This window comes from Leucoraja erinacea, chromosome 3 (genome assembly GCF_028641065.1).
Source record: "Leucoraja erinacea ecotype New England chromosome 3, Leri_hhj_1, whole genome shotgun sequence".
NCBI lineage: Eukaryota > Metazoa > Chordata > Chondrichthyes > Rajiformes > Rajidae > Leucoraja > Leucoraja erinaceus.
Window position 1 is genome coordinate 393,086 of NC_073379.1, and position 27,947 is coordinate 421,032.

Genomic DNA, 27,947 nt, shown 5'->3' on the forward strand with positions numbered 1-27,947 from the left:
GGGGGGGGTGGGAGCAGACTGTGCAGGGCCCGCCCGCCTGCCTCACTGCGTCTTGTAAAGGTTGCACATTGTGATGTAGGATTCGTCGGGGGTGGGGACGTAGGTGGAGGGAGAGGCCAGAGCCTCAACCTGGGTTCCAACTTCCCCGTCTGGGGGCAGGGGTGGGACCGAGGGGCAGATAGCCGGGACGGGGTCCGCAGCACACTCCCCCTCGCCGGGACCCTCAGCCTGCTGCCCAGCTCGGCCGCAGACCCCATCCCCCACAGCCCACTCCCCGTCCCCTGCGGCCTCCTCCTCCCCCGGCAGCAGCCGGCTCTCGGCGTCCGATTCACAGTCCCCCGTGGGTGAGGGGGGTGGGTGAGGGGGTTGGGTACAAACACCCCTCACCGTCAGCATGTCCACCCTGCTCTCCGTCACATCCGTAAAGTTGTCTGGGTCAAAGCTCACCTCCACCGCCTGTAACACACACACACACATGCATAAAGGAGTGAGTACATACACATGCACAGAGTGGTACACACATATATGGAGTGGTACACACATACACACCACCGGAGTGAGTGGTACACACGCACGGAGTGGTACGCACACACACACGCAGTGAGTGGTACGCACACACATACACACCACCTGAGCGAGTGGTACACACACACGCACGGCGTGGTACACACACACACGCGGTTAGTGGTACACACACACATACACACCACCGGAGTGAGTGGTACACACACACGGAGAGTGATATACACACACGCAGTGAGTGGTACACACACACAAACACACACACACGCAGTGACTGGTACACACACACAAGCAGACACACATATACACACGCAGTGAGTGGTACACACACACTGACTAATGAAGGCCAATGTGCCGAACGCCTTCTTCACCACCTTATCTGGAGGCCTGTGACTAGTGGTGTGCCTCAGGGTTCGGTGCTAGGCCCTTTATTGTTTGTCATCTACATCAATGAATTGGATGAGAATGTACATGGCAAGATTAGCAAGTTTGCTGATGATAACAGTGGATGTTTTACAGATATTCATGTGATAGGAGCAGAATTAAGCCATTTGGCCCATCAGGTCTACTCTGTCAATCAATCATGGCTGATCTATCATCTCCCCATAACCCCTGACACCAATATTAATCAAAAATCTATCTATCTCTGCCATTGACTTTACCTCAGCAGCCTTCTGTGGCAACGAATTACACAGATTCACCATCCGCTGACTAAAGAAATTCCTCCTCATCTCCTTCAAAAAGAAACATCCTTTCATTCTGAAGCTATGACCTGTAGTTCTAGAGTCTCCCACTGGTGGAAACATCCTCTCCACATCCACTCTATCAAAGCCTTTCACTATTCTGTACGTTTCAATGAGGTCCCCCCTCATTCTTCTAAACTCCAGCGAGTACAGGCCTAGTGCCGTCAAAAGTTAATCATATGTTAAACCACTCATTCGTGGGATCATTCTTGTAAACCTTGACTGGACCTTCTCCAGAGCCCGCACATCCCTCCTCAGATATGGTGCCCAAAATTGCTCACAATACTCCATGTTAACTTATTGGGAATCCTGCAGCAACATTCCCAAGTCCTTTTGCACCTCCAATTTCTGGATTCTCTCCACATTTAGAAAATAGTCTACGCCTTTATTCCTACTACCAAAATGCATGATTCCACACTTTGCTACACTATATTCCATCTGTCACTTCTCTGCCCACTCTCCCAACCTGTCCAAGTCCTTCTGCAGGGTCCCTGCTTTCTCTACACTGCCTGCCCCTCCACCTATCTTCATATCATTTACGAACTTGGCAACAAAGCCTTCAATCCTCTCGTCCAAATCATTAATATACAACGTGAAGAGCAGTGGCCCCAGTACCGACCCCTGCGGAACTCCGCTAGTCACTGGCAGCCAACCAGAAAAAGCCCCCTTTATTGCACTCTTTGCCTTCTGCCATACAGCCAACCTGCTATCCATGCTAGTATCTGCCCTTTGATACCTTGGGCTCTCATCTTCTTTAGCAACCTCAGATGTGGCACCTTATCAAAGGCTTTCTAAAAATCTAGGTAAACGACATCTACTGACTCTCCTTTGACTGTTCTGCTATTTATTTCTTCAAAGAATTGCAGCAGATTTGTCAGGAAAGACCTCCCCTTCACAAATGGTGCAGATGGTTGTGAAAAATTGCAGCAGGATCCTGATCGATTGGGCAGGTGGGTGGAGGAATTGTTGATGGAATTTAATGTGAGGTATTGTATTTTGGGACGTCTAACATGGGCAGAACCTGCGGTGAATGGTAGGGCTCTGGGTAGTGTTGTAGAGCAGAGGGACCTCGGGGTGCATGTGCATGGTTCCTTAAAGGCCGTATCGCAGGTAGATAAGGCGACCAACAAGGCTTTTGGCACATTGGCCTTCATCAACCAATTGAGTTTAAAAGTTGGGACGTCATGTTGCAGTTGTATAAGACGTTGTCGAGACCGCTTTTCAGTTCTGGGCACCATGTTATAGGAAAGATGTTGTCAAGCTGGAAAGGGTGCAGAGAAGATTTACGAGGATGCTGCCAGGACTAGTGGGTGTGAACTGTAGGGAGAGGTTGAGTGGGTTGGGTTTCAATTCATTGGCACGCAGGAGAATGAAGGATGGTCTTATAGAGGTGTATAAAATTATGAGAGGAATAGCTCGGGTAGATGCACAAAATCTCTTGCCCAGCGTAGGGGAATCGAGGACCAGAGGCCGTAGGTTCTAGGGGAAAAGATTTAATAGGAATCTGAGGAGTAACTCTTTCACACAAAGGGTGGTTGGTGTATGGAACGAGCTGCCAGAGGAGGTAGGTGAGGCTGGGACTATCCCAATGTTTAAGAAAATGTTAGGCAGGTACATGGATAGGACAGGTTTGGAGGGATATGGATAGTCAGTGGAGAGGGAGATATAGACTTATGGTTCAGTTTATTTTATTGTTATGTGTACCAAATTACAGTAAGCAGAAAAACAATACATGATTACAATTGAGTCATTCATAGTGTACAGATACATGATACGGGAATAACGTTTAGTGCAAGGTAAAGCCAGTAAAGTCCGATCAAAGATAGTCCGAGGGTCACCAATGAGGAAGATAGCAGTTCAGGACTGCTCTCTGGTTGTGGTAGGATGGTTCAGTTACCTGATAACAGCTGGGAAGAACTGTCCCTGATTCTGGAGGTGTGCGTTTTCACTCTTCTATACCTTTTGCTCGATGGGAGAATGGAGAAGAGGGAGAGGCCAGGGAGTAATGTCCTTGATATGGAAGGGTAAAGTGTGAAAACGACCGATCAAAGCAGACGATGTTATGGAAATGTGGTTCATTGTTGGCTGAGGGGAAGGTGACAACAGGGCATACTATCAGTGAAATTAATCAGGAGGGCAGTGAAACTAGTCGGAGAACTAAGGTGCAGGAGGGACGGAGAGGGAGAGAAAGCAAGGATGACTGGAAGTTAGAGAAATCAATGTTCATACTACTGGGGTATAAGCTACCCAAGTGAAATACGAGGTGCTGTTCCTCTAACTTGCACTGGGCCTCAGGACAGAAAGGTCAGTGCGGGAATGGGAGGAGGAGTTAAAACGGAGATCGCGTAGGCCTAGGGGGACTGAGCGGAGGTGTTCAGCAACCGGGAGATCATGTAAGCCCAGGCGGACTGAGCGGAGGTGCTCAGCGAATCGATGGCCCAGCCTGCGCTGGGCTGTGTATTGACTCCAGTAGTTTGATTGGCATGTTTAGGCATGATTGGCATTCATAGCAAAAGGATTTGAGTATAGGAGCGGGGAGGTTCTACTACAGTTGTACAGGGTCTTGGTGAGACCACACCTGGAGTATTGCGTACAGTTTTGGTTTCCCAATCTGAGGAAGGACGTTCTTGCCATAGAGGGAGTACAGAGAAGGTTCACCAGACTGATTCCTGGGATGTCAGGACTTTCATATGAAGAAAGACTGGATAGACTCGGCTTGTACTCGCTAGAATTTAGAAGATTGAGATGGGATCTTATAGAAACTTACAAAATTCTTAAGGGGTTGGACAGGCTAGATGCAGGAAGATTGTTCCCGATGTTGGGGAAATCCAGAACAAGGGGTCACAGTTTAAGGATAAAGGAGAAATCTTTTAGGACTGAGATGAGAAAAACATTTTTTACACAGAGAGTGGTGAATCTCTGGAATTCTCTGCAACAGAATGTAGTTGAGGCCAGTCCATTGGCTATATTTAAGAGGGAGTTAGATGTGGCCCTTGTGGCTAAAGGGATCAGGGGGTATGGAGAGAAGGCAGGGATGGGATATTGAGTTGGATGATCAGCCATGATCATATCGAATGGCGGTGCAGGCTCGAAGGGCCAAATGGCCTACTCCTGCATCTATTTTCTATGTTTGCAGATAGCATGGAGATTGTTGGAACTGAAGGTGGTGAAGAAAAAATAACTTTGCAGAATGAAATAGATCTGCTGGGACACTGGACAGAGAGATGGCAGGGGAATGGTCCAGCCATTGGCAGAGCTGCCAAGTTTTGTCAGAGCATTTCAGTATTCTAGTACCTGAAAATCATTATTTTGCTGAGGAAATCAGTATTTTTACGTGGTGCCATTTTGCTGAAAAAAATGTTGGTTTTTATGTGCGGTCATACCCATGTAAGAGTACAAGAATGCATAACTTTGCTACCAATTGACATGTCTTCTAAGCACCTTACTTGACAGTGCATTCATTGCCATCTCTTTGTACACTGCTGTTTGAACACTGCTGTTTGAACAGCTGCTTCCTGCTTTTAGCACCAGATGATGTAGAAGCCATTTTGGAAGCTTCCCTCTCCCTCCCTCGCTCTCTCTTCCTCCTTCCTCTCTTTCCCTCCCCCTGCCTCCTTCCCTCCCTCCCTGTCTCTCCCTCCACCTTTCCCTCCCTCTCTCCTTCCTTTTTTTCTCCCTCCCTTTCTTATTCCCTCCCTCCCTCTCACCGTCTCCCTCCCCAAACAGTCTGTGATCCATAGCTCTGCGGCCATCGCGCAATGTGTAAAGCCCTTAGCGCTATGTGTAAAGGCAATAGCGCTCCAGCTGGTAGTGCTATAACTAGAACCCATAGCGCTGTTCGTTAAATTCACACACGCTAAACTGACATCGCTATTTAAACCTGTAGTGGGACAGGCATATCAAAGTTTACAAAAATAATCATCCACATCTTGAAATTTAAAATACTAATAGATTTAATCTGCTAACATTTTTAGTTACAGTATGATTTTATATATCCTTGCATTTTTTTAGCAGCAAGATCAAACTGGAAGTAGGGCCGATTTTTAAAAAATCCCTATTTTACAAAGCAAATCCGTACATCCGTATTCTTATCGCATTTCCGTACAAAATATGGAAAATCCATACTACTTGGCAGCTCTGCATTGAGTTTGCTTGGGTGACGTCTCAGGTTGAGACCCTTCTGCAGACAGTCAGGAAAATTGTGGTCCTGATTAAATGATACTGATTGTACATCTCGATGTCACCCTCCCCTCCGCTAGCAATAATCCATTCTACATTGTCCTTGATCATCGTCCCCTTTGATCCCACGTTATCATATCATATCATGTCTCTAGACTCCCTCTCCCATGACTCTCAGTTTGAAGAAGGGTCTCAACACGAAACATCACTCATCCCTTCTATCCAGAGATGCTGCCTGTCCCGCTGAGTTACTCCAGGATTTAGTGTCTATCTTCAGTGTAAACTAGCAGTTCCTTCCTACACATTAGGTGTGCTTGCCTTCATTGGCAGAGGCAATTCGTGTAAAGGTTGGTGGGGCATGAAGATGCAGTGGTTAGACAGCAGGGGATGCTGCCTGCAGTCGCTGGGTAGAGTACAGGAAGATGTGGTAGCAACAGGGAGATTGTACAGGAGTCATAGTCAGGTAGCACACAAACAGCTCCTTGCCTATCAAATGCCCAGCGGAAGGGCTGGACAGGACGTAGAAGGGAAGGGGAGGATGTAGAGAGGGGGTGGGGAGGGTCAGCGGGGGATCTACTGGTCAGCCCGGGTCTGGACAATGTGGCCATTCACAGCCCAGGGACCAACAGCCTGCCCATCAGAGGTGGCAGAGTTGGTAGAGCCGCTGCCACCTAGCGCCAGAGACCCGGGTTCAATCCTGACCTCGTGTGCTGTCTGTGTGGAGTTTGCATGGTCTCCCTGTGACCGCGTGGGCTTTCTCTGGGTGGTCCGGTTTCCTCCCGCATACCAAAGAAGTGCGCATTTTTAGGTTAATAAGTCCTGAGTGTGTGGATGAGAAAGTGGGACAAGATGGAACTGCTGTAACGGACATGAGAGTGAACAGGTGTGAGCGTGTGTCTGTGAACAAGGGTGAGTGTGAGCAGAAGTGAGTGTGGGAGTGAGTGAGCAGGAGTGAGTGTGAGCGGAAGTGAGTGTGCGCAGGTGTGAGTGTGGGCAGGAGTGAGTGCGAGCGGGAGTGAGTGAGCAGGAGTGTGTGGGTGAGTGTGAGCGGGAGTGTGAGCATGAGCGAGCGGGAGTGAGTGTGAGCAGGAGTGAGTGGGCAGGTGTGTGTGCAGGAGTGAGCGAATGTGAGTGGGAGTAAGTGAGCAGGCGTGAGTGTGAGCAGGAGTGAGTGAGTGAGTGTGAGAGAGTGAGTGGGAGTGTGAGCATGAGCGAGCAGTAGTGAGTGAGCAGGTGTGCGTGAGCAGGTGTGAGTGAGCAGGTGTGAGCAGGAGTGAGTGCAGGTGTCAATATGTGCGGGCAGGTGTGAGAGGGCATGGATGTGAGGCGGTGTGCATGTGGGTGGGTGTGAGCGGATGTGAGCGGGTGTGCATCAGCACTCACCTTGCTGTGGCTGCCGTACAGCTGCAACAGAGCACTCTTGGGGTCAGGGATCCTGGGCCAAACGTGTGGCTTGATCCTGGAGAGATGGGGCTCCTCAGCACTGGCAACCAGATAACGTTCCCCACCCCCTAGAGTAAACACCCCCTCCCAGAGTAACCTTTTCCCTTCGTAACCCCCCTCCCAGAGTAACCTCCCCCCATTGTAACTCTCCTCCCGGTGTAACCCCCCCCCCCAAGTTCCCACAGTAACCCCCCCCTCCCAGAGTAACCCCCCTTCCCGGAGTAACCCCCTCCCAAAGTAACCCATCCCAGAGTAACCCCCTCCCAAAGTAACCCATCCCAGAGTAACCCCCTCCCACAGTAACCCCCCCTCCCAGAGTAACCTTGTCTCCCCACGGGGGAGGGACACGGGGGAAGGGGGCAATGTGGGCTGACTGCGGAGTGCCCGGCGGGGAGAGTGGGGGAGGAGGAGAGTGTCTGGGAGAGGAGGGGGTGCAGTGTGTGGGTGGGGAGCCTGTGAGAGGGGACGGGTGAGAGCAGAGGGAGTGCGTGGGAGAGTGTGGGTGGGGGGGATGGGGGAGAGTGGGTGGGGGGCGAGAGTGTGCATGGGGGGGATTGGGCTGGAGGGAGTGAGTGGGGGGGAGAGTAGGTGTGGGGGGGGGGGGGGGGGGGTGTGAGCAGAAGGGGCGCAGCGTTGCCTCACCTGTTCTCCCAGCAGAGTGCAGTCAGTCCCAGCAGGAAGAGTAGCAACAAGACGCAAACTATCACCGTCACGCCTGTGAACAGGAGAGACACCCGTGGGTGTTGGGTCAGGGTGGGGCACCAACAGACACACCCACCCCCTCACACCCACATATCACCAACACACACCCTTGTATCACCAACACACACAAACTCTTACAAACTGCTACAGCTGTACAGAAGAAAACATACAAAGAGTTGCATCATAGCTCTGCCCAAGACCGCAAGAAATTGTAGAGAGTTGTGGAAGGACAACCTTCATGGAGAGATCCAGACCTGTTTTCCCCAAGGACAAACTTAGACCTTCAACAGAGACACAGACCTGATGCGTCAACTGAAATCCTTAGACCTTCATGCAGAGAACCAGTCTGATATCTCCATGGACCTCCATAGACAACATTAGACCTTCGTGGCAGGCATGTGCCATCGGGGTAGGCAAGGTAGGCACTGCCTACCCTGACTAAAATTATGACATGGTAATCATTAAATATAAATAGTAAAGGCATGGGAGAATTATTCCTATAGAAATATAGAAATTAGGTGCAGGAGTAGGTCATTCGGCCCTTCCAGCCTGCACCGCCATTCAATATGATCATGGCTGATCATCCAACTCAGTATCCCGTACCTGCCTTCTCTCCATACCCTCTGATCCCCTTAGCCACAAGGGCCACATCTAACTCCCTCTTAAATATAGCCAATGAACTGGCCTCGACTACGCTCTGCGGCAGAGAGTTCCAGAGATTCACCACTCTGTGTGTGAAAAAAGTTCTTCTCATCTCGGTTTTAAAGGATTTCCCCCTTATCCTTAAGCTGTGACCCCTTGTCCTGGACTTCCCCAACATCGGGAGCAATCTTCCTGCATCTAGCCTGTCCAACCCGTTAAGAATTTTGTAAGTTTCTATAAGATCCCCTCTCAATCTCCTAAATTCTAGAGAGTATAAACCAAGTCTATCCAGTCTTTCCTCATAAGACAGTCCTGACATCCCAGGAATCAGTCTGGTGAACCTTCTCTGCACTCCCTCTATGGCAATAATGTCCTTCCTCAGATTTGGAGACCAAAAACTGTACGCAGTACTCCAGGTGTGGTCTCACCAAGACCCTGTACAACTGCAGTAGAACCTCCCTGCTCCTATACTCAAATCCTTTTGCTATGAAAGCTAACATACCATTCGCTTTCTTCACTGCCTGCTGCACCTGCATGCCTACTTTCAATGACTGGTGTACCATGACACCCAGGCTTTCGCTGCATCTCCCCTTTTCCTAGTCGGCCACCATTTAGATAATAGTCTGCTTTCCTGTTTTTGCCACACAAAATGGATAACCTCACATTTATCCACATTATACTGCATCTGCCAAACATTTGCCCACTCACCCAGCCCATCCAAGTCACCTTGCAGTCTCCTAGCATCCTCCTCACAGCTAACACTGCCTCCCAGCTTAGTGTCATCCGCAAACTTGGAGATATTGCCTTCAATTCCCTCATCCAGATCATTAATATATATTGTAAATAGCTGGGGTCCCAGCACTGAGCCTTGCGGTACCCCACTAGTCACTGCCTGCCATTGTGAAAAGGACCCGTTTACTCCTACTCTTTACTCCTACTCCTACTCTATCTGAGAGATCGATCGGTAGGCACAATTCTCCGTGCCTTTCAACCACAGCACTTGTAACACGGGAGGCTCTGCAGCCTACTGCACATGCACAGCGCTAGTTTCTTGGCGGGTTTTTCAAATATGGATTGCCATTATCTGAAGTGTATGTAAGGAAGCAAAGAGAGAAGAATGGAGATCGTGTACCAATGCCGTAAGTACATTTCTTGGTACTTTATGTTTTTAAATACTGTATTTCCCAGGGTGGGGGAAGCTCCTTTCACAGTGTTTGAGGAGTCTGGCCCGGGGTAAAGTTGCAGGGAGGGCAGGAGCATTGCGAATTAGCTCGGGTGGCTGCCGGAGCGCTCCGGGCACGGACAGCAGAACTGGCCGCCACTTCCGAGGAAGGAAGCAGCTCAGGTGACTGCGAGTGGCCGCCGGGACCAGACAGCATAACCGGCTGCCACTTCCGTGCCTTCTGCTGGTCCCCGCTCACCTCTGGCAGTGCTATCCGTCTGAACACCTTCATTCTGCCGGTTGCCGGCCGGCTTCCCGCAAATCCTTAAATTCCAACACCGCGCTCAAGGGACCAATTGAGGTTACTCGGCTGTGGGAATTTAAGGATTTGCGGGAAGCGGCTGACATGAGTGAAGCGGCAGGTGAAAGGTGTTCAGTCGGAGAGCACTGCCAGAGGTAAGCGGGCCGGCAGAAGGCGCTGAAGTGGCAGCCGGTTCTGCTGTCCGTGCCTGGAGCGCTGCGGCAATGGTGAGTGAGTCTGATATGATCTCCGACCTCTCCTTCTCAACACTCCTGCCCTCCCCACATCTTTAACCCCTGGGACTGACTCTCCACACGCTGTGAAAGGAACTCTCCCTCCAACTGGTCCCTTGAATTAGTATTGTCATTCAATAAGATGACAACTGATTCAACATCCCGGTGTGCTCCCGTTTTTCCCACCATCTCTCCACCTGCCTTCATCCTCCGTCCCCCACCCATTCAGTAATTAAAAAAATGAAGGAGATTTAGAAGCCTTGGGCAAATTGAATGACTTATTTTTATTTTTTATTTTTAAGGACAGAACAATCTGCGCAAGCGCGGTTTAAGATTTTTTTTAAAAGCCACCTGCCTACCTTGAGTAATTACTCACGGCACGTGCCTGCTTCACGGAGAGACCCAGACCAGCTGCATAGACAACCTTAGACCCTCACCGAGAGGCCCAGACACCCAGATGCTTTTGAAGCTCCTGTCCCACGAGCATGCGACTCCATGCGGCAAGCGCGACCTAAAGGGCCTGTCCCACGAGCATGCGACTCCATGCGGCAAGCACAACCAAACCAGAAGTGAGGGCCGCGCGGTGGTCGAGTGAGTGACATGAAGATCGAGCGAAGTCCGCGAGAAATTCGCGCGTGAAGTATGGTGTCGAGGCGGCTGCAGGCCGGCAGGCCGTTGTCGCGAGGAATTTTTGAACACGGTCAGTTTTTCGGAGCTCCGCACGATGTCGGAACCAGCTCCGCACAACTCCATACGGCTCCGGCGATCGAAGTGGGACCGGCCCCGCGAGCCGTACGGCTCAAGCGACCACGTTAGGTCGTGCTTGCTGCATGAAGTCGCATACTCGTGGGACAGGCCCTTTAGGGTGTCTATGGAGGCAGCAGGTCATGGTCTCTCTGTGAAGGTCTAAGGTTGTCTCTGGAGGCAGCAGGTCTGGGTCTCTCTGTGTATGTCATCCAGACTGGTTTGACCTTCACCAGAGAGACCCAAACTTGCTGTCACCATGGACATCCTTGGAACTTCATGACGAGTCGCAGACCTGTAGTCTCCAGAGACAACCATAGACCTTTATCAGAGATACCCAGACTGGTTTGACCAAAGACAAACCTAGAATTTCACCAGAGAGACCCTGGCATGCTGACTCCATAGGCAATCTTCACATAGGCACCCTGACCTGCTGTAACCATAGACAACCTTAGACCTTCAAGGAGAAACCCAGACTTTCAGTTTCCATGGAAAACCTTAGAGCTTCATGGTGACAAGCAGTCCCGGGATCTCCAGACAACATTGGACCTTCACCACAGACCCAGACCTATAATCTCCATAGACAACTTTAAACCTTCATCAGAGAGACCCAGCACTTCTCTGGAGACAACTTTCCACCTTCACCAGAGAGACCCATACCTGCTTTCTCCACAGACAATCTTACACCTTCATGGAGAAAACCCGTCCTGATGTCTCCATACCTTAGACCAGGGAGAGGCCCAGACCCGTTGTCTGCACAGACAACCTTAGACCCTCACAGAGAGACCTGGACCTGCTGTCTCCATAGGAATTCTTAGACCTTCATGGAGAAAACAAGACCTGCTGACTCCATAGACAACTTTAGACCTTCATCAGAGAGACCCAGAACCTCTACGTGGACACATTAGACATTCACCAGAGACCCAGACCTGCTGTGTCCGCTGTCAACCTTAGCCCTTCACTGAAGGACAAAGTCCAACCTTACAACCTTAAAGACAACATTTGACACGGAGAGACTCACGATCTGCGGTCTCCATAGACAACATTTGTTACCCATTCCTTCGGAGGTTTTGCACAATTTTGGAAGGGGGGTCGCTGACGTTTACATTCAATACAACACCAATTAAAGGAATGAAACTGCATGGTGTTACAGTAACTCGCAGCACTCAGGCTCATTAAAGCAGATAATATAGACTGTGAGCTGATGACAAACAAGCATACATTGGTTAGTAAGAAGTAACGCATATTTCCTTGTACAAAATAAAGCATTGATTTTCACGGATATAGAGAAAATCCGCGCAAACTGGCAGGAAGAGCGACTGCGCACACGCATCAGAATTTTTAAACCTCGCTGACGTTACATTATACCACCAATCGGAATGAAACATGGCACTCACAGCACAGGCGAACAGCGATGAGCTGATGATGATACCATTTTTGGTCAGATTCTGGAGCTCACATAATGGGATTCTGGAGCAAGGTGGGGGGAAAAATGGCCAATAATGTAGACAGAATGGCTAAAGCTGGAACATTCTGCTGAGAAGCAGGCTTTCTTATCAGTAGGGGGCTGGGACGTTGATAGTCCTTTGCAGTTCTGTCTAGATTCTTATCTAATGCAATCGTGTCATACAGCTGCTCCATGTCACTGTAGTTAGCTGGCAAGTCTCCCAAACAACCTGTTTAACAAGAGGACTCCATTTGGCAAGTAGTATCTGGACATTTACGGTATGAACATGTGAGTTATATGGAAGGATTTATTAAACAACAAGAAACGTAAGAGAAAAATTAACTCTGGGGATAGACAAAGATGAAAGGTTACAGAAACATTGATGGTTTATTTCAATTCCTCAAATAACCATTGTGCCATGAGGGTATAGAAATCATACAGTTAATGTCGCTTATTGAAGCAGCTTGAGCTTGCTCACACTGTTTCCCGATGTACATCGCCAATACATCGACTTGTTTGATAGAATCACCACTGATCTATGAGCTGTTTTATTTTGTGTTTGTGCCTATCTGAGTCGTCAGATATAGTGTACAGGTAAAGTACAAAATTCCCTCTAAAGGACCTCACTAGAGAGACCAGACCTGCTATCTCCATACACGACCTTAGCCCTTCACCACAGACTGAGACATAGAAACATAGAAAATAGGTGCAGGAGTAGACCATTTGGCCCTTCGAGCCTGCACCGCTATTCAATATGATCATGGCTGATCATCCAACTCACTATCCTGTACCTGCCTTCTCTCCAAACCCCCTGATCCCATTAGCCACAAGGGTCACATCTAACTCCTTCTTAAATATTGCCAATGAACTGGCCTCAACTACCTTCTGTGGCAGAGAATTCCAGAGATTCACCACTCTCTGTGTGAAAAATGTTTTCCTCATCTCGGTCCTAAAAGATTTCCCCCTTATCCTTAAACTGTGACCCCTTGTTCTGGACTTCCTCAACATCGGGAACAATCTTCCTGCATCTAGCACTGTCCAACCCCTTAAGAATTTTGTAAGTTTCTATAAGATCTCCCCTCAATCTTCTAAATTCTAGCGAGTACAAACCGGGTCTATCCAGTCTAGCGAGTACAAACCGAGTCTATCCAGACCTGCTGTGTTCATAGACAACTTTAGACTGTCAACCGTGAGACACGGACCAACTGTCTCTGGGCAACCTGAGACCTTCACCAGAGCCCCAGACCTGCAGTGTCCATTGACAAGCATTGACGTTCACGGAGAGACCCAGACCTGCTGTCTCCATAGACAACCTTCATATCCCCAGCGCACATGGCACGCTCCTTTCTTGCTCCCAAACCAGAAGACTTGGAGGACCTGTACAGCCGTTATAAGGTGAGTAGTGGAACCATCCACAGGAGCAATATAGTGAGCAAATTTGGGCCCCAAATCTGGGGAAGGATGTGCTAGCTGGAGAGGGTCCAGAGGAGGCTTATAAGAATGATTCCAGGAAGGAGCGGGTTAACCTATGATGAGCGCTTGACGGCACTGGGCCTGTATTCGCTCGAGTTTAGAAGGATGAGGGAATTGAAACTTTGACCTTTATGGAGACCCAGACCTGCTGTCAACATACACAACCTTAGATCTTCACCACATACTCAGACCTGCTGTCTCCATAGACAACCTTAGACCTTCACGGAAAGACTTAGACCTGCTGCCAATATAAACAACTTCGACCCTCAACCATGAGACCCAGACCTGTTGTCTCTATCGTCAAACTTAGACCTTCACCAGACACCCAAACCTGCTGTATCCATAGACAACCTTAAACCTTATTCCACAGGGCAAGGGCATCACCTCTATCACACACCATCTGATCTCACCGTCCCTTCATCCTGGATCTCCCTCTCACCAGCAGTGGGCAGCACCTTCACTGAGTGACCCAAATCTGCTGTCTCCAGAGACAACCTCAGACTATCTGCCTCTTTGATGACCGTCAAACTGTCTATGATCGAACTTTGCTGCCTTTACCAAGCACGAAAAGTTATACCCTTATCATGTATCTATACACGGTAAATGGATCAATTGTAATCATGTATTGTCGTTTTGCTGACTGGTTAGCACGCAACAAAAGCTTTTCACTGTAGCTCAGTACACGTGACAATAAACTGAACTGAATTGAAGCTTCACGGAGATACCCAGCCCTGCTGTCTCCATAGACAACCAACCTTAGACGCTGCACCAGTCCCAGACCTGCTGTATCCTTATGCCCCTGTCCCACTTAGGAAACCTGAACAGAAACCTTAGGGAGGACAACCTAGGTGTGTGGAGGGAGGGGAGGGGAGGGTGGGACCAGAGGAAGGGGAGGGGAGGGATGGGGTGGGGAGGGAGGTGTGTGGAGGGAGGGGAGGGTGGGGGGAGGGGAGGGATGGGGTGGGAGGGAGGTGTGTGGGGAGGGGGGGGGGGTGGGGAGGGTGGGAAGGGAGGAAGGGGAGGGGGGAGGGGAGGGATGGGGTGGGGAGGGAGGGAGGTGTGTGGAGGGAGGGGGGGGTGGGGGGAGGGGGTTTCCTACCTGTACTTAGTACTGGGGGAGTGTGGGGAATGGTGAAAGAGACTGCCGGACTCCACTCGCTCCAGTCACCACGGAAGTAGGTGTAGCTGGGGCCGGGCCGGGAGCGCACCATCACCGTGTAGCGGGAACCGGCCACCAGCCAGCGCATCACCAGGCTCACCGAGCGCAATGTCACCTCCATCGTCTGGGGAGAGACGGGGGGGGGGACAAACGGGGGAGACAGACAGGAGGAGAGAGAGAGAGAGGGGAAATGCAGGGGTCATATAGGGCACTGTCATGTCCACCGTCTGGGGGGAGAGACAGGAGGATACGGGGTGGGTGGGTGAGGGTCACCGATGCACCGGCATCACAGTCCAGGGGAAACGGGGGAGTGAGGAGGTCCGGGATCCGCGGGGGAGAGAGTGGATGTACAGAGTGGTCAGCCTAGGCAGCGGGGACACTCACACACACACACACATATGTAGGTGGCAGGACACACAAACACATGTACCTGGTAGGGACATGGATACACACACACACACACACCCACACTCACAGACAGACACACACACACACACACACACACACACACACACACACACACACACACACACACACACACACACACACACACACACACACACACACACACACACACACACACACTAACACACACACACACACACACACACACACACAGACAGACACACACACAGACACACACTCACAGACAGACACCCACACACATACGTAGGTGGCAGGACACACAAACACATGTACCTGGCAGGGACATGGACACACAGACAGACACACACACTCACAGACAGACACACACTCACAGACACACACTCACAGACACACACTCACAGACAGAAACACACACTCACATACACACACTCACACTCACATACCTGTGGGGGGGACGTTTCTGCTCCGTACGACACCTGGTGCAGCAGGTTGATGGCCAGTTGGGTAAAGCGGACGGACGGCACCTCCCAGCTCACCTGTACCTCGCCCGCCTCGGGCACCACACGCACCGACACGTTATACGGGGCAGCCGGCCTCACTGTAGGGGAGGGAGAGGGGAGCGGGTAGATGGGGTGAGTAGGGGGTAGAGGGAGCCACAGTGTAGACACAAGATCCATCACACACCTCTGGAGAGGGGTTGTGGGGAGGGATGTGAAGGGGAATGGGAGAGAATGGGGAACAGAGGAGGAGGGCGGGAGGGCCTCGGGTGGGGGCGGGGGGGTCAGACCGAGGGAGGTGAGGGGTCAGGGGTGACTGGTCAGGTCAAGGTTGGGGATCAAAGATTGAGTTTGGAGAGCGAGGGGGGTCAAGTCAGATGCTGAAGGGGGTTGAGGGGTCAGAGGCTGAGGGGTCGGAATCTCGATGTCAGGGAGTCGGAGTTTCGGGACGGGGGACGGGTTGGAGTCACGTGTCAGACCTGTCTCGGTTCCCTCTCTCCCGTTACTCACCCATGTGTAGGACCTTTCTATAGATGAGGCACGGCCCCTGGATGTCGGGGGGGCGGTGGGTGCTGGAGGTCCCGTGGGTGCTGGAGGTCCCGTGGGTGCTGGAGGTCCCCTGGGTGCTGTAGGTTCCCTGGGAGCCAGGCACCCTCTCCAGCCATATACATAAGGGGTCCAGCAAGATGAAAGCGGAAATGGGAACACTGCAGCTCATCGCCGGAGCCTGGATCAGGCAACGCTCGCTCACCTCCCCCTCACTGTGAGGAGAGAGCACACAGTCACTCACCCCTCATCTCATTCCTCCCCTCACCCCCTGGTCATCCCACATTCCCTCACTCACCCTGTCTCACCCCTCGCCCACCCTTCATCCCTGACCCCTCACCCACCCTTCATCCCTGACCCCTCACCCACCCTTCACCCCTGACCTCCCCACATGCGACCTCTGCCCTCCCCATCACCTGGGACCTCTCCCGCCCGTGCCCTCCCCACAACCCGTGCCCTCCATGCGACCCCGACCTCCCATCATCCCTGCCCCCCCAAATCTCTGGGAGTATTGGGGGTGAGGGGTCGTGGGTTACCTGGCGGTCAGGGCCAGGGTGTCCCCGGGGTTGGGGGACAAGGGGAGGTCACAGGTCAGCTGGTCGGTTTTGACATTGTCGGTAAACGTGACGAAGCAGCGGATGGAAGGGAGGTCGAGGTCATCATCATCTGAAACACAGCAAGGTCAGAGCTTAACCCCTGACTGCGGACCCCGCTCACCATCAACCCTAACCCCTGACCCCGCTCGCCATCAACCCTGACCATCACCATCAACCCTGATCCCGCTCACCATCAACCCTGACCCCGCTCGCCATCAACCCTGACCATTGACCCCACTCACCATCAACCCTGACCCCGCTCAATCCTGACCCCGCTCACCATCAACCCTGACCCTTGACCCCACTCACCATCAACCCTGACCCTGCTCACCCTCAACCCTGACCCATGACCCCGCTCGCCATCAACCCTGACCCCACTCACCATCAACCCTGACCCCGCTCACCATCAACCCTGACCCTTGACCCCACTCACCATCAACCCTGACCACTGACCCCACTCACCATCTACCCTGTGCCCTCCCATGCCCTTAACCCCCACCTTCTGCCTGCAGCTGCAGTCTCCGCTGCTCTGGGGAGACTAACCTTCCCCTCTGGCTCTCACCGTTACAGTCACAGCTCAGCCTCTATGTCCCAGGGAGAACAATCCCAGCCCTTCCAGTCTCCTCCATTCCAGGCTACCTCCTGGTTCACCTCATATCTCACTTGGGCACATTACAACCCAGCGGTATGCACATTGATATCTCAAACCGCAAATAACCCCTGCATCCCCTCTCTCCATCTTTCAGATTCAGATTCAATTTTAATTGTCTTTGTCAGTGTACAGTACAGAGACAACAAAATGCATTTCCCCCACCCAAGTCGTACAAACTTTAAAGTCACCTTGTTGAGTCTCATTGTCTGTAACTTGTTTTCACCTAGCACACAGCTAAGCCTGTTTCCTTTATTATTGGTACTTTTATGCATATCTTTTATTCATTGTTCTTTATCTCTCTATGTCATACACCGTCTATATCTCTTCTTCTTTCCTTTTCCCCCGGCTCTCAGTCTGAAGAAGGGTCGTGACCCAAAACGTCACCAATTCCCTCTCTCCAGAGGTGTTGTCTGACCCACAGAGTTACTCTTGCTGTTTGTGTCTATCTTTGGTTTAAACCAGCATCTGCAGTTCCTTCCAACACAAACCTCCTGGTGAATCACTTCTGCACCCTCTCGATTGGCAGCCTGTGCTTCCTGGGTTGCAGTATTGAGAACTACAAGTGTAGTTTGATCAAGGTTCAGTCCAACAGCAACATGAAGTCCAAGCCCCTTCACATGCCTCAGGTTATGGAGGCAAACACACCGAATACCCCCTTGCGTCCCGGCCCGAAACGTCACCTTCTCTTTCCCCCCGTACTTACCTAGATTCACACATGTATCTACCTCTTGCCGCTGTCCAACAATCTGCCTATCAGTTAACCCCCTCACCTGAGGTCATCTGTCGCTGGCTCTCATTTGTCCGGCCCCTTCCCTCTTCCAATTCCTTACCCGTCCATCCACCTCCAATCAGTCCGAAGAAAGTTCTCTATCCAAAATGTCACCTATCCATGTTCTCCACAGATGCTGCCTGACCTGAGTTACTCCAGCACACTGTGAAACATCACCTATCCATGTTCTCCACAGATGCTGCCTGACCCGCTGAGTTACTCCAGCACTCTGTGAAATGTTACCTATCCTTGTTCTCCACAGATGCTGCCTGACCCACTGAGTTACTCCAGCTTTTGGTGCCTATCTTTGGTGTATACCAGCAGCTGCAGTTCCTTGGTACACAAATGTTTCTTTGCTATGTAAAACTCCACAAAATGTTGTCATAGTCTATTGTTCATTGCGCATGGTGTGGAGTGCTAGAGTCATAGAGTCTTACAGCGTGGAAACAGGCCCTTTGGCTAACACTGGCCAACAATGTCCCAGCTACACTAGTCCAACCATATCCCTCCATACCTGTCCTATCCATGCACTTGTCTAAATGTTTTTTAAACCTTGCAGTAGTCCATGCCTCGACTACCTCCTCTGGCAGCTTGTTGCATACACCCACCACCCTTTGCGTGAAAAAGTGAACCTTCAGATTTGTTTTAAATCTTTTCCCCTTCACCTTGAACCTGTAGCTCAGACCCCCAGTCCTGGTGAAAGAGTTAGTTATTAATTGATTGTTCTCATATTTAAGCTTTCCTGTGTTAAAGGCCAATTGTAATTCATGAAGGGATTTGGACAACTCCCATCGTGACAAGGGTTTTTTTTTAACTTAAGTTGAATAGTTCACAGCTCTCTTACAAGTTTTTTAATGTAAGTTGAAGAGGTTAATCAGATAAGAAGGGGCCCAGAGGATGCCATTTGGGATGACTGGCTTTTGGCAAAGAGTGAAAAACAACTCCATATTTGGAGGTGGATGATGGTTTTTGTACATTACATCATGCAATTGGTTTTATATCTGTACATATATAAACTCGCATTTTCTGGTATTTCTTTGTGTGTGCTGCTGGAGATTCAGACGTGAAACTGTTGCCTCTGGGTCTCTAAGTCCACATCCATCAGACGTTAAATTAAAGCTTTGTATGGTCTTAAGAATTTATACTTTGTCTATCTTTTTAAGTGAACTTTTTCTCTGGCAACATCCTTGTAAATCTTCTCTATACCCTTTACAACGACAACATTTTTGCAATAACATGGTTCCTAGAATTGAACCCAATACTCTAAATGCGGCCTCACCAACGTCTTATACAACTGCAACATGACCTCCCAACTTCTGCACTCATCTACAAACAGCTACAAACAGTTGTTACCAGCTATTATCAGGCAACTGAACCATCCTCTCACCACTAGAGAGCGGTCCTCACCTCCCATCTACCTCATTGGAGACCTTTCAACTATCTTCAATTTATCTTGCACTAAATGTTATTCCCTTTATCCTGCAACTGCATAATACGTATAGGAAAGAACTGCTGATGCTGGCTTAAATTGAAGGTAGACATAAAATGCTCGAGTAACTCAGCGGGACAGACTGCACCTCTTCTCTCCAGAGATGCTGCCTGTCCCACTGAGTTACTCCAGCATTTTGTGTCTACCTGCATAATATGTATGACCTTATTGTAATCATGTACAGTCTTTTCCTAGACAGGATTGCACTCAACAAAAAAGCTTTCCACTATATCTCGGTTCACATGATAATAATAATAAATTACCTTCGCTACATTCTCATCTTAGTGATTTCTACATAAAAGACAAAGAGAACGGAAAGCGAACCAAAAAGTGCTGTTGAGCCAAAACCAAAGAGACCAACGTCAGGCAACGCCATGGTAGTTGGAGACTCCATTGTGAGAGAGGTACGTACAGGGGTTTCTGCGGCAACAGACGGGATTTGAGGATGGTGTGCTGTCTTCCTGGTGCCAGGATCCAGGATGTCATGGACAGAATGCGGAAAATCCTCAAGGCCGAAGGTGAACAGCCGGAAGTGGTAGTGCATGTCAGCACAAACGATGTCGGAAAGAAGGGGATGAATATTCTGAAGCGTGACTTTAGAGAGCTCCGAAAATGCTGAAAAGCAGGACCTCCAGGGTGGTTATCCCGGTCTGCTTCCAGTTCCTCGTGCTGGCCAGAGCAGAAACAGGGAGATACAGGACCTGAATGTGTGGCTGAGGAACTGGTGCAGGGGGTAGGGGTTTAGATTCTTAGATCACTGGGATTTGTTTTGGAGTAAGGGGGAACTGTACAAAAGGGACGGATTGCACCTTAAAAGCTGGGGGACGAGACTTCCGGTGGCGCCATGGAGCAGTGAGAGGCGCAGCATTAAGCTCCGCTCCCATTAAATCACTGAAAAAGTCGTTTTGGAAGACGGGACCGATTTAAAAATACAAACCGGAGCTTCTTGACGTTGCGTAAGTGATGTCATCAGAAATGGCCGCGAAATAACGGAGAATAACGGCAGTTTTAAATGAGAAAGAGGAATCAGCCCCAGAGATCTACAAGACCTGCTACAAGGCTCTTTCTGAAAGAACTGGGTAAAACTGCATACAGCAGCAGAAGAAAGTTCAGTAGAGGAATCTGAATCTCAAAGATCAGCCACTGAAATGGTTTCAAAGGAGAAACAGATGGAGCAAATGGAACAATCGGTAAGAGCCTCAGTAATGAGTGACTTTGCTAAAATGATACGATGGGTACATTGCATTGGAGAAAAACCTGTCTAAAAAAATTAAGCATGGTAACGAGGAGGTCATTCAGGAGATCGCTACTCTAAGGAAATGTGTTGAGGAAATTGACGATGATTTAAGTACAGAAATCAAACGGGTTGAAAAAGATTCCAACGAGAAGTTTGATGCTGTCCCCAAGACCACTAAAGCATACAACACGGTAACGGAAGATATGGAATACTAGATTATTTGAAGATGCATTTAGATATACAGACCCAAAGTTTTTTTTAATATATATATATCACGCGGTTTTAAACTGACCTTTCTTCCTTCTTACAATATTTGATCAAGGGAGCGGAGCTTAATGTAAATTAACATCTACAGAAGTCCTTAAGAACTTAGCTACCACCAATAGGTGTTTTTTTTTATAGTATCCTTATTTTTAGATACTATGATATCACTTTTTTTTTTAATTGTTATACCACATCACACTTTTTTAAGGTTTATTTTGAAAGGGATATGCCAACAAAATCTAATAGTTGCAGATGACCACCCAACACCTAGAGGTCTGAGGTATTGTGTTGCATCATATGACTTAAAGGTATCAAAATGATTCACAATGCAAGACGATAAACAAAAGAAAATTGGAGGAATCACGTTTTGTAGCTGGAATATAATGGGCGCTAATGAGCCAATTGAAAGGGGTAAGATTTTCGACCAACTAAAATCACTCAATGCTGACAATTTTCTTACAGGAAACACACTTGAAACGTCAAGCTCAGACTAGACTGAAGGCAAATTGGATCGGGCAAACATACTACTCTTCATTACTTCTAAATCTAGAGGCACTGCAATTATTATTCGTAAAGGTATACCATTTAAATCAAAGAATATAACAGATAAAGAGAGGAGGTACTTTATAGTCACGGGAGAGATTTATTCTACCCCACTTACTATGATAAACATTTATGCTCCTAACTTTGATAATCCTCAATTCTTTAATAAAATTCTGGATATAATTTCAGAGTTTAATTATCAAAATGTGATAATTGGGGGAGATTTCAATTGCATTTTAGATCCATATCTGGATAAATCTGCAAAACAAAAGAGGATTAACATAAAATCTAAAACTAGTGAACTCTCAAACACAAATATAACATAAAATATATATATGACGTATGGAGGATTGCTAATCCAGTTGGAAGGGAATATTCTTTTTACTCAATGGTACATAAAACTTATTCGTGTATCGACTATTTTCTAGTGGATACGAAATTAATTCCGTACACAATTAATCTTAAATATCATAATAGCATCATTTCTGATCACCCTCCGCTAACTTCTTAGAAGGAATGTCTAATAAAAAATTGTCTTGGAGGTATAACCCCCAAATTTTAAACAACCCACAAGGTTGTACATATTTAAAACAACAGATGGAATTTTTTTTTTGAGACTAACGATACTCCAGGTATTTCACCGTCTTTATTATGTGAAGCTTTTAAGGCATTTATCAGAGGAGTTATAATTTCATATCAAGCTTTTCAAAATAAAAAGAATAATACTGAACAAATGCAGCTAGAAGAACAAATTAAACAATTAGATATAGATAATGCTAAAGACCCAACCGTAGATAAACATAATAAGATAATAATATTAACATTTAAACTAAACAAAATTCTATCTGCAAGAGTAATAAGACTATTTCAAATTACAAAACAGGAACATTTTGAATTTGGCGATAAACCACATAAACTTCTGGCACGTCAACTGAAAAAGCGGGAAAAGGAAAATACGATTACCAAAATTATCAGATAAAGGCGAATTGTTAACATTACTTAAAGACATTAATAAAAGATTTGCTCAATTTTATCAAAACTTATATACATCTAAAACTTCAACAGATAATACTAAAATCCTAAATTTTTCAGACAATTTTAATCTCCCAAAACGTAATCTGTCGGAACAAGAAGAATTAGGGGCTCAGGTCTCAGTCAAAAAAATAGAAGAAACAATAAACTCGTTGAAGAACGCTAAAACGCCAGGACTGGATGGCTTTAGTAATGAATTCTATAAAAGATTTTACGAGATAATCTCACCACGCTTACAGAAACAATACACACACACTTTCAAAGAACAGACATTACCAGAAATACAAGCCAAATCAACTATTACACTTATACTTAAAAAAGATAAAGATCTAGAACAACCTGGTTCATATAGAGCCATAGCACTGTTAAATACAGATCAGAAAATATTAGCGAAGACCCTCGTGAGAAGATTGGGTAAATATGTTAGTAAATTAATAAATCAGGATCAAACGGGGCTTATACTCATTCAAACAATTTGAGATGTTTGTTTAATATAATGCACTCACATAAAATTGAAGACCTATCAATTATTTCATTGGACGCAGAAAAAGCATTTGACCAAGTGGAATGGCAATACCTTTTTAGAGTATTGCAAAAATTTCAAATGGGAGAGAATTTTATCTCATGGCTAAAATTATTATATGACAAGCCGAACTGCTAGAATACTGACCAATAACATAAAATGTCAACTATCCAGGGGCAATAGGCAGGGATGCGCATTATCGCCCCTGCTATTTGCTCTTGTGATAGAGCCCCTAGCAGAAAGTATAAGAACACATCAGAATATCCATGGTTATAATACCAAAGCAGATGTCGTATTAGTATACGTCACAAAATCGCAAATCAGCATACCAAATATATTAAATTTAATAGTGGAATTTTGTTCCTTTTCAGGATATAGAATAAATTGGAATAAAAGCGAAATTATGATGATAAAACCTCAAGACCAACACACCTTTTAAAATTTCCCTTTAGAATTGCAACAGAAAAATTTAAATATTTGGATATCCAAACTACCAGAAAATATAAATCTTTATTTAATGCAAATTATATGCCTTTACTAACTAAATTAAATGCGTTGATTAAATTTTGGAAAACACTTCCGATGTCTTTAATAGGCAGAATAAATGCTATAAAAATGATTTTTCTACCACAAATTTTGTATTTATTTCAATCAATTGAAAGTATACCAATATACTTACCTAAAAATTATTTAACAAACTTCTCTGATATTACAAATTTCATATGGGACTATAAATCACATAGAATTCAAAGAAAACACCTGTGTAAATCTAAAGAATTCGTGGGACTGACATTCCCTAATTTTTTGTACTACTATTGGGTAGTGAATATTAAAAATGTAATTCATTGGTTGGACAACTCTGCTCAACAAGTAGATTGGATAATAATGGAGAAAGAGGATTGTTCTCCTTTTAACATAGGAGCGATCCTTTTCTCCCCAATAAAACTGAATAATAAAATATACAAGAAGAATCAAATTATTCAAAGTACAATACGAATTTGGAAACAAATAAAATTAACTCTCAAATTAAGAAATCTATCGCTCCTCTCTCCAATAGCTAATAACCCGTCATTTAAACCATATATTATTGATAAAACATTTACCCATTGGGAAAGAATAGGAATCAAAACGTTTGGAGACATGTATGAAATGGGAAACCCTTTTATCATTTCAACAACTACAATTAAAATACAACCTGAAAAGGAATCAATATTTCAAATACCTTCAAATCCGAGATTACCTGAAAAAACACACACAAGAATATCAAACCTTAATCTCAGATCTATTAGATGAAGAAATAAACAGAAATGCGGAATCAAGTAATTTAATATCATATTTGTATAACATCATTTTAAATACAGAAATACCATCGACAGAAACAATTAGAAGGGACTGGGAAAAATAATTATCTATAGAAATTCCGAAAGACAAATGGGAAAAACACTTGCTATATGTACATAAATGCTCGATTAATGTAAGACATAACTTAATTAAATTAAAAAATTTACATAGATTATATCACTCGAAAACCAAACTGGGAGAGTTTTTTTTCCAAATGTCTCTCCAATCTGTGATAAATGCTTATCTCAAAATGCTACTATAGTACACTCTTTTGTCTCTTGCATAAAACTTCCTAAATTTTGGAATGACATTTTTGGAATTTTCACAAAATTATTTAAAATAAAATTGAACCCCAATACAGAACTGATTATCTTCGGATCAATGGAAGACGGATGTAAGCTGACATCGCTCCAAAAATATCTCCTTAATTATGGCTTAATAACACAAAAAAACATCCTTAAATTCTGGAAAAATGCACCCACACCAACGCTCAAAATGTGGATTTCAAACATGTCGGAAATGTTGCACCTTGAAGATATGAGATTCGTCCTATCAGGCAAATCAGACCAATTCTTAAAGATTTGGTCTCCATTTCTCGACTTTTTACAAGCATATGGTGCAACATAACCTTAGAAATTAACTGTTTCAGAACCGGGTGAGGTGTGGGTAAAGATACGAAGGAAGCATATCCCTTTCAATTTCTCTCTTTTTTCCCCTTTTCTCTTTTTCTCTCCTCTATACTTTTTTTTTTGCTTATTTCACATCACCTTCTTCTTTCCTTTTTTGAGCTATATAATATTCTCTCTCTATATTTCTTGCTTTTCTTACTCTTTTTTTTCTACTATTAAATTTAAAATAAGAAGTTGTACATGAAATGTAATATGTTATTTATCTTATATTATTGTACATCACTTCTAATAAAAATATTTTTAAAAACTGTAATGGAGCCGACCAGAGAAAAGGCAATTCTGGATTTAGTGTTGTTCAATGAACCAGATATGATAAGAGAACTCGAGGTAAAGGAACAGCTTGTAGGTAGTGATCATAATATGATTAGTTTTAATCTGCAATATGAGAAGGAGAAGGTTAAATCGGGAGTGGCACTGATGCAGTTGAACAAAGGGGACTATGAAGGCATGACAGGGGAGCTGGCCAAGGTAGACTGGAAAGCGATACTAGCAGAAATGACGGTGGAACAGCAATGGCAGGAATTTCTGGGCATAATCCGGAAGACGCAGGATCATTTCATTCCAAAAGAAAGATTCAAAGGGGAGTAGGAGGCAACCGTGGCTGACAAGAGAAGTTAGGGATAGAATAAAACTAAAAGAAAAGATGTATAACACAGCAAAGCGTAGCCGGAAGCCAGAGGATTGGGAAACTTTCATAGGACAACAGAAGGAAACAAAACGGGCAATACAGGCTGAAAAGATGAAGTACGAGGGGAAGCTGGCCAGGAATATAAAGAAGGACAGTAAAAGATTCTTTAGATATGTTAAGGGAAAAAGATTAGCAAAGTCAAATGTGGGTTTCTTGAAGGCAGACACGGGTGAAATTATTATGGGGAATAAGGAAATGGCAGAAGAGTTGAACAGGTACTTTGGATCTGTCTTCGCTAAGGATTCTCCCAGAAGTACTGGAGGACTGAGGATCTAAGGGGGTAGAGGAACTGTAAGAAATTTTCATTAGGCGAGAAATAGTATTGGGTAGGCCAATAGGACTGAAGGATGATAAATTCCCTGGGCCTGATGGTCTGCATCCCAAGGTCCTCAGGGAGGTGGCTCTAGAAATAGTGGACGCATTGATGATAATTTTCCAATGTTCAATAGATTCAGGATCAGTTCCTATAGATTGGAGGATAGCTAATGTTAGCCCACTTTTCAAGAAAGGAGCGAGAGAGAAAACGGGGAATTATAGATCAGTTAGCCTGACTTTGGTGATGGGAAAGATGCTGGAGTCAATTATTAAAGAGATAATAATGGGGCATTCGGATAGCAGTCAAAGTCAGCATGGAATTATGAAAGGAAAATCATGCTTGACTAATCTTCTGGAATTTATTGAGGATGTGACAAGTAAAATGGATGAAGGGGAGCCAATGGATGTAGTGTATCTAGACTTCTAGAAAGCCTTTGATAAGGTCCCGCACGGGAGACTGGTGACTAAAATTAGAGCGCATGGTATTGGGGGTAGGGTGTTGACATGGATAGAAAATTGGTTGGCAGACCGGAAGCAAAGAGTAGGAGTGAACGGGTTATTTTCAGAATGGCAGGCAGTGGCGAGTGGAGTGCCGCAAGGCTCAGTGTTGGGGCCGCAACTATTTACCATATATATTAATGATTTGGAAGAGGGAATTAGGAGCAACACCAGCAGGTTTATAGATGACACAAAGCTGGGTGGCAGTGTGAACTGTGAAGAGGATGTTAGGAGGTTGCAGGATGACCTGGACAGGTTCAGTGAGTGGGCAGATGCGTGGCAGATGCAGTATAATATAGATAAATGTGAGGTTATCCACTTTGGCGGCAAAATTAAGGGGGAAGATTATTATCTCAATGGGATAGGTTAGGTAAGGGGGAGGTACAGTGAGACCTGGGTGTCCTTGTACACCGGTCACTGAAAGTTGGCATGCAGGTACAGCAGGCAGTGAAGAAAGCTAATGGAATGTTGGCCTTCATAACAAGAGGATTTCAGTATAGGAGCAGAGAGGTTCTGCAGTTGTATAGGGCTCTGGTGAGACCACATCTGGAGTATTGCGTACAGTTTTGGTCTCCTAATTTGAGAAAGGACATCGTTGTGATTGAGGCAGTGCAGCGTAGGTTCACGAGATTGATCCCTGGGATGGCGGGACTGTCATATGAGGAAAGATTGAAATGACTGGGCCTGGATTCACTGGGATTTAGAAGAATGAGGGGGGTCTTATAGAAACATAAAATTATAAAAGGACTGGACAAGCTAGATGCGGGAAAAATGTTCCCAATGTTGGGCGAGTCCAGAACCAGGGGCCACAGTCTAAGAATAAAGGGGAGGCCATTCAAGACTGAGAAAAAACATTTTCACCCAGAGAGTTGTGATGGAATTCCCTGCCACAGAGGGCAGTGGAGGCCAAGTCACTGGATGGATTAAAGAGAGAGTTAGATAGAGCTCTAGGGGCTAGTGGAATCAAGGGATATGGGGAGAAGGCAGGCACGGATTATTGATTGGGGACGATCAGCTGTGATCGCAATGAATGGTGGTGCTGGCTCAAAGGGCCGAATGGCCTCCTACTGCACCTATTTTCTATGTTTCTATGATAGTGTCTTTGGATTAGATGCACAACGGACTTGGGTT

General features: G+C 46.6%; 1 protein-coding gene across 1 annotated transcript; it reads right to left on the reverse strand.

Annotated features, from left to right (window-relative positions):
- il7r (interleukin 7 receptor) lies at positions 1-27,947 on the reverse strand. The gene is made up of 8 exons (XM_055631124.1): positions 24,508-27,947; positions 16,717-16,846; positions 16,145-16,395; positions 15,581-15,735; positions 14,691-14,874; positions 7,530-7,602; positions 6,828-6,903; positions 1-456 (listed from the first exon to the last, which is right to left on the reverse strand). The coding sequence occupies exons 1-8, from the start codon at positions 24,617-24,619 to the stop codon at positions 43-45; spliced, it is 1,395 nt and encodes a 464-aa protein (XP_055487099.1). The 5' UTR covers positions 24,620-27,947; the 3' UTR covers positions 1-42.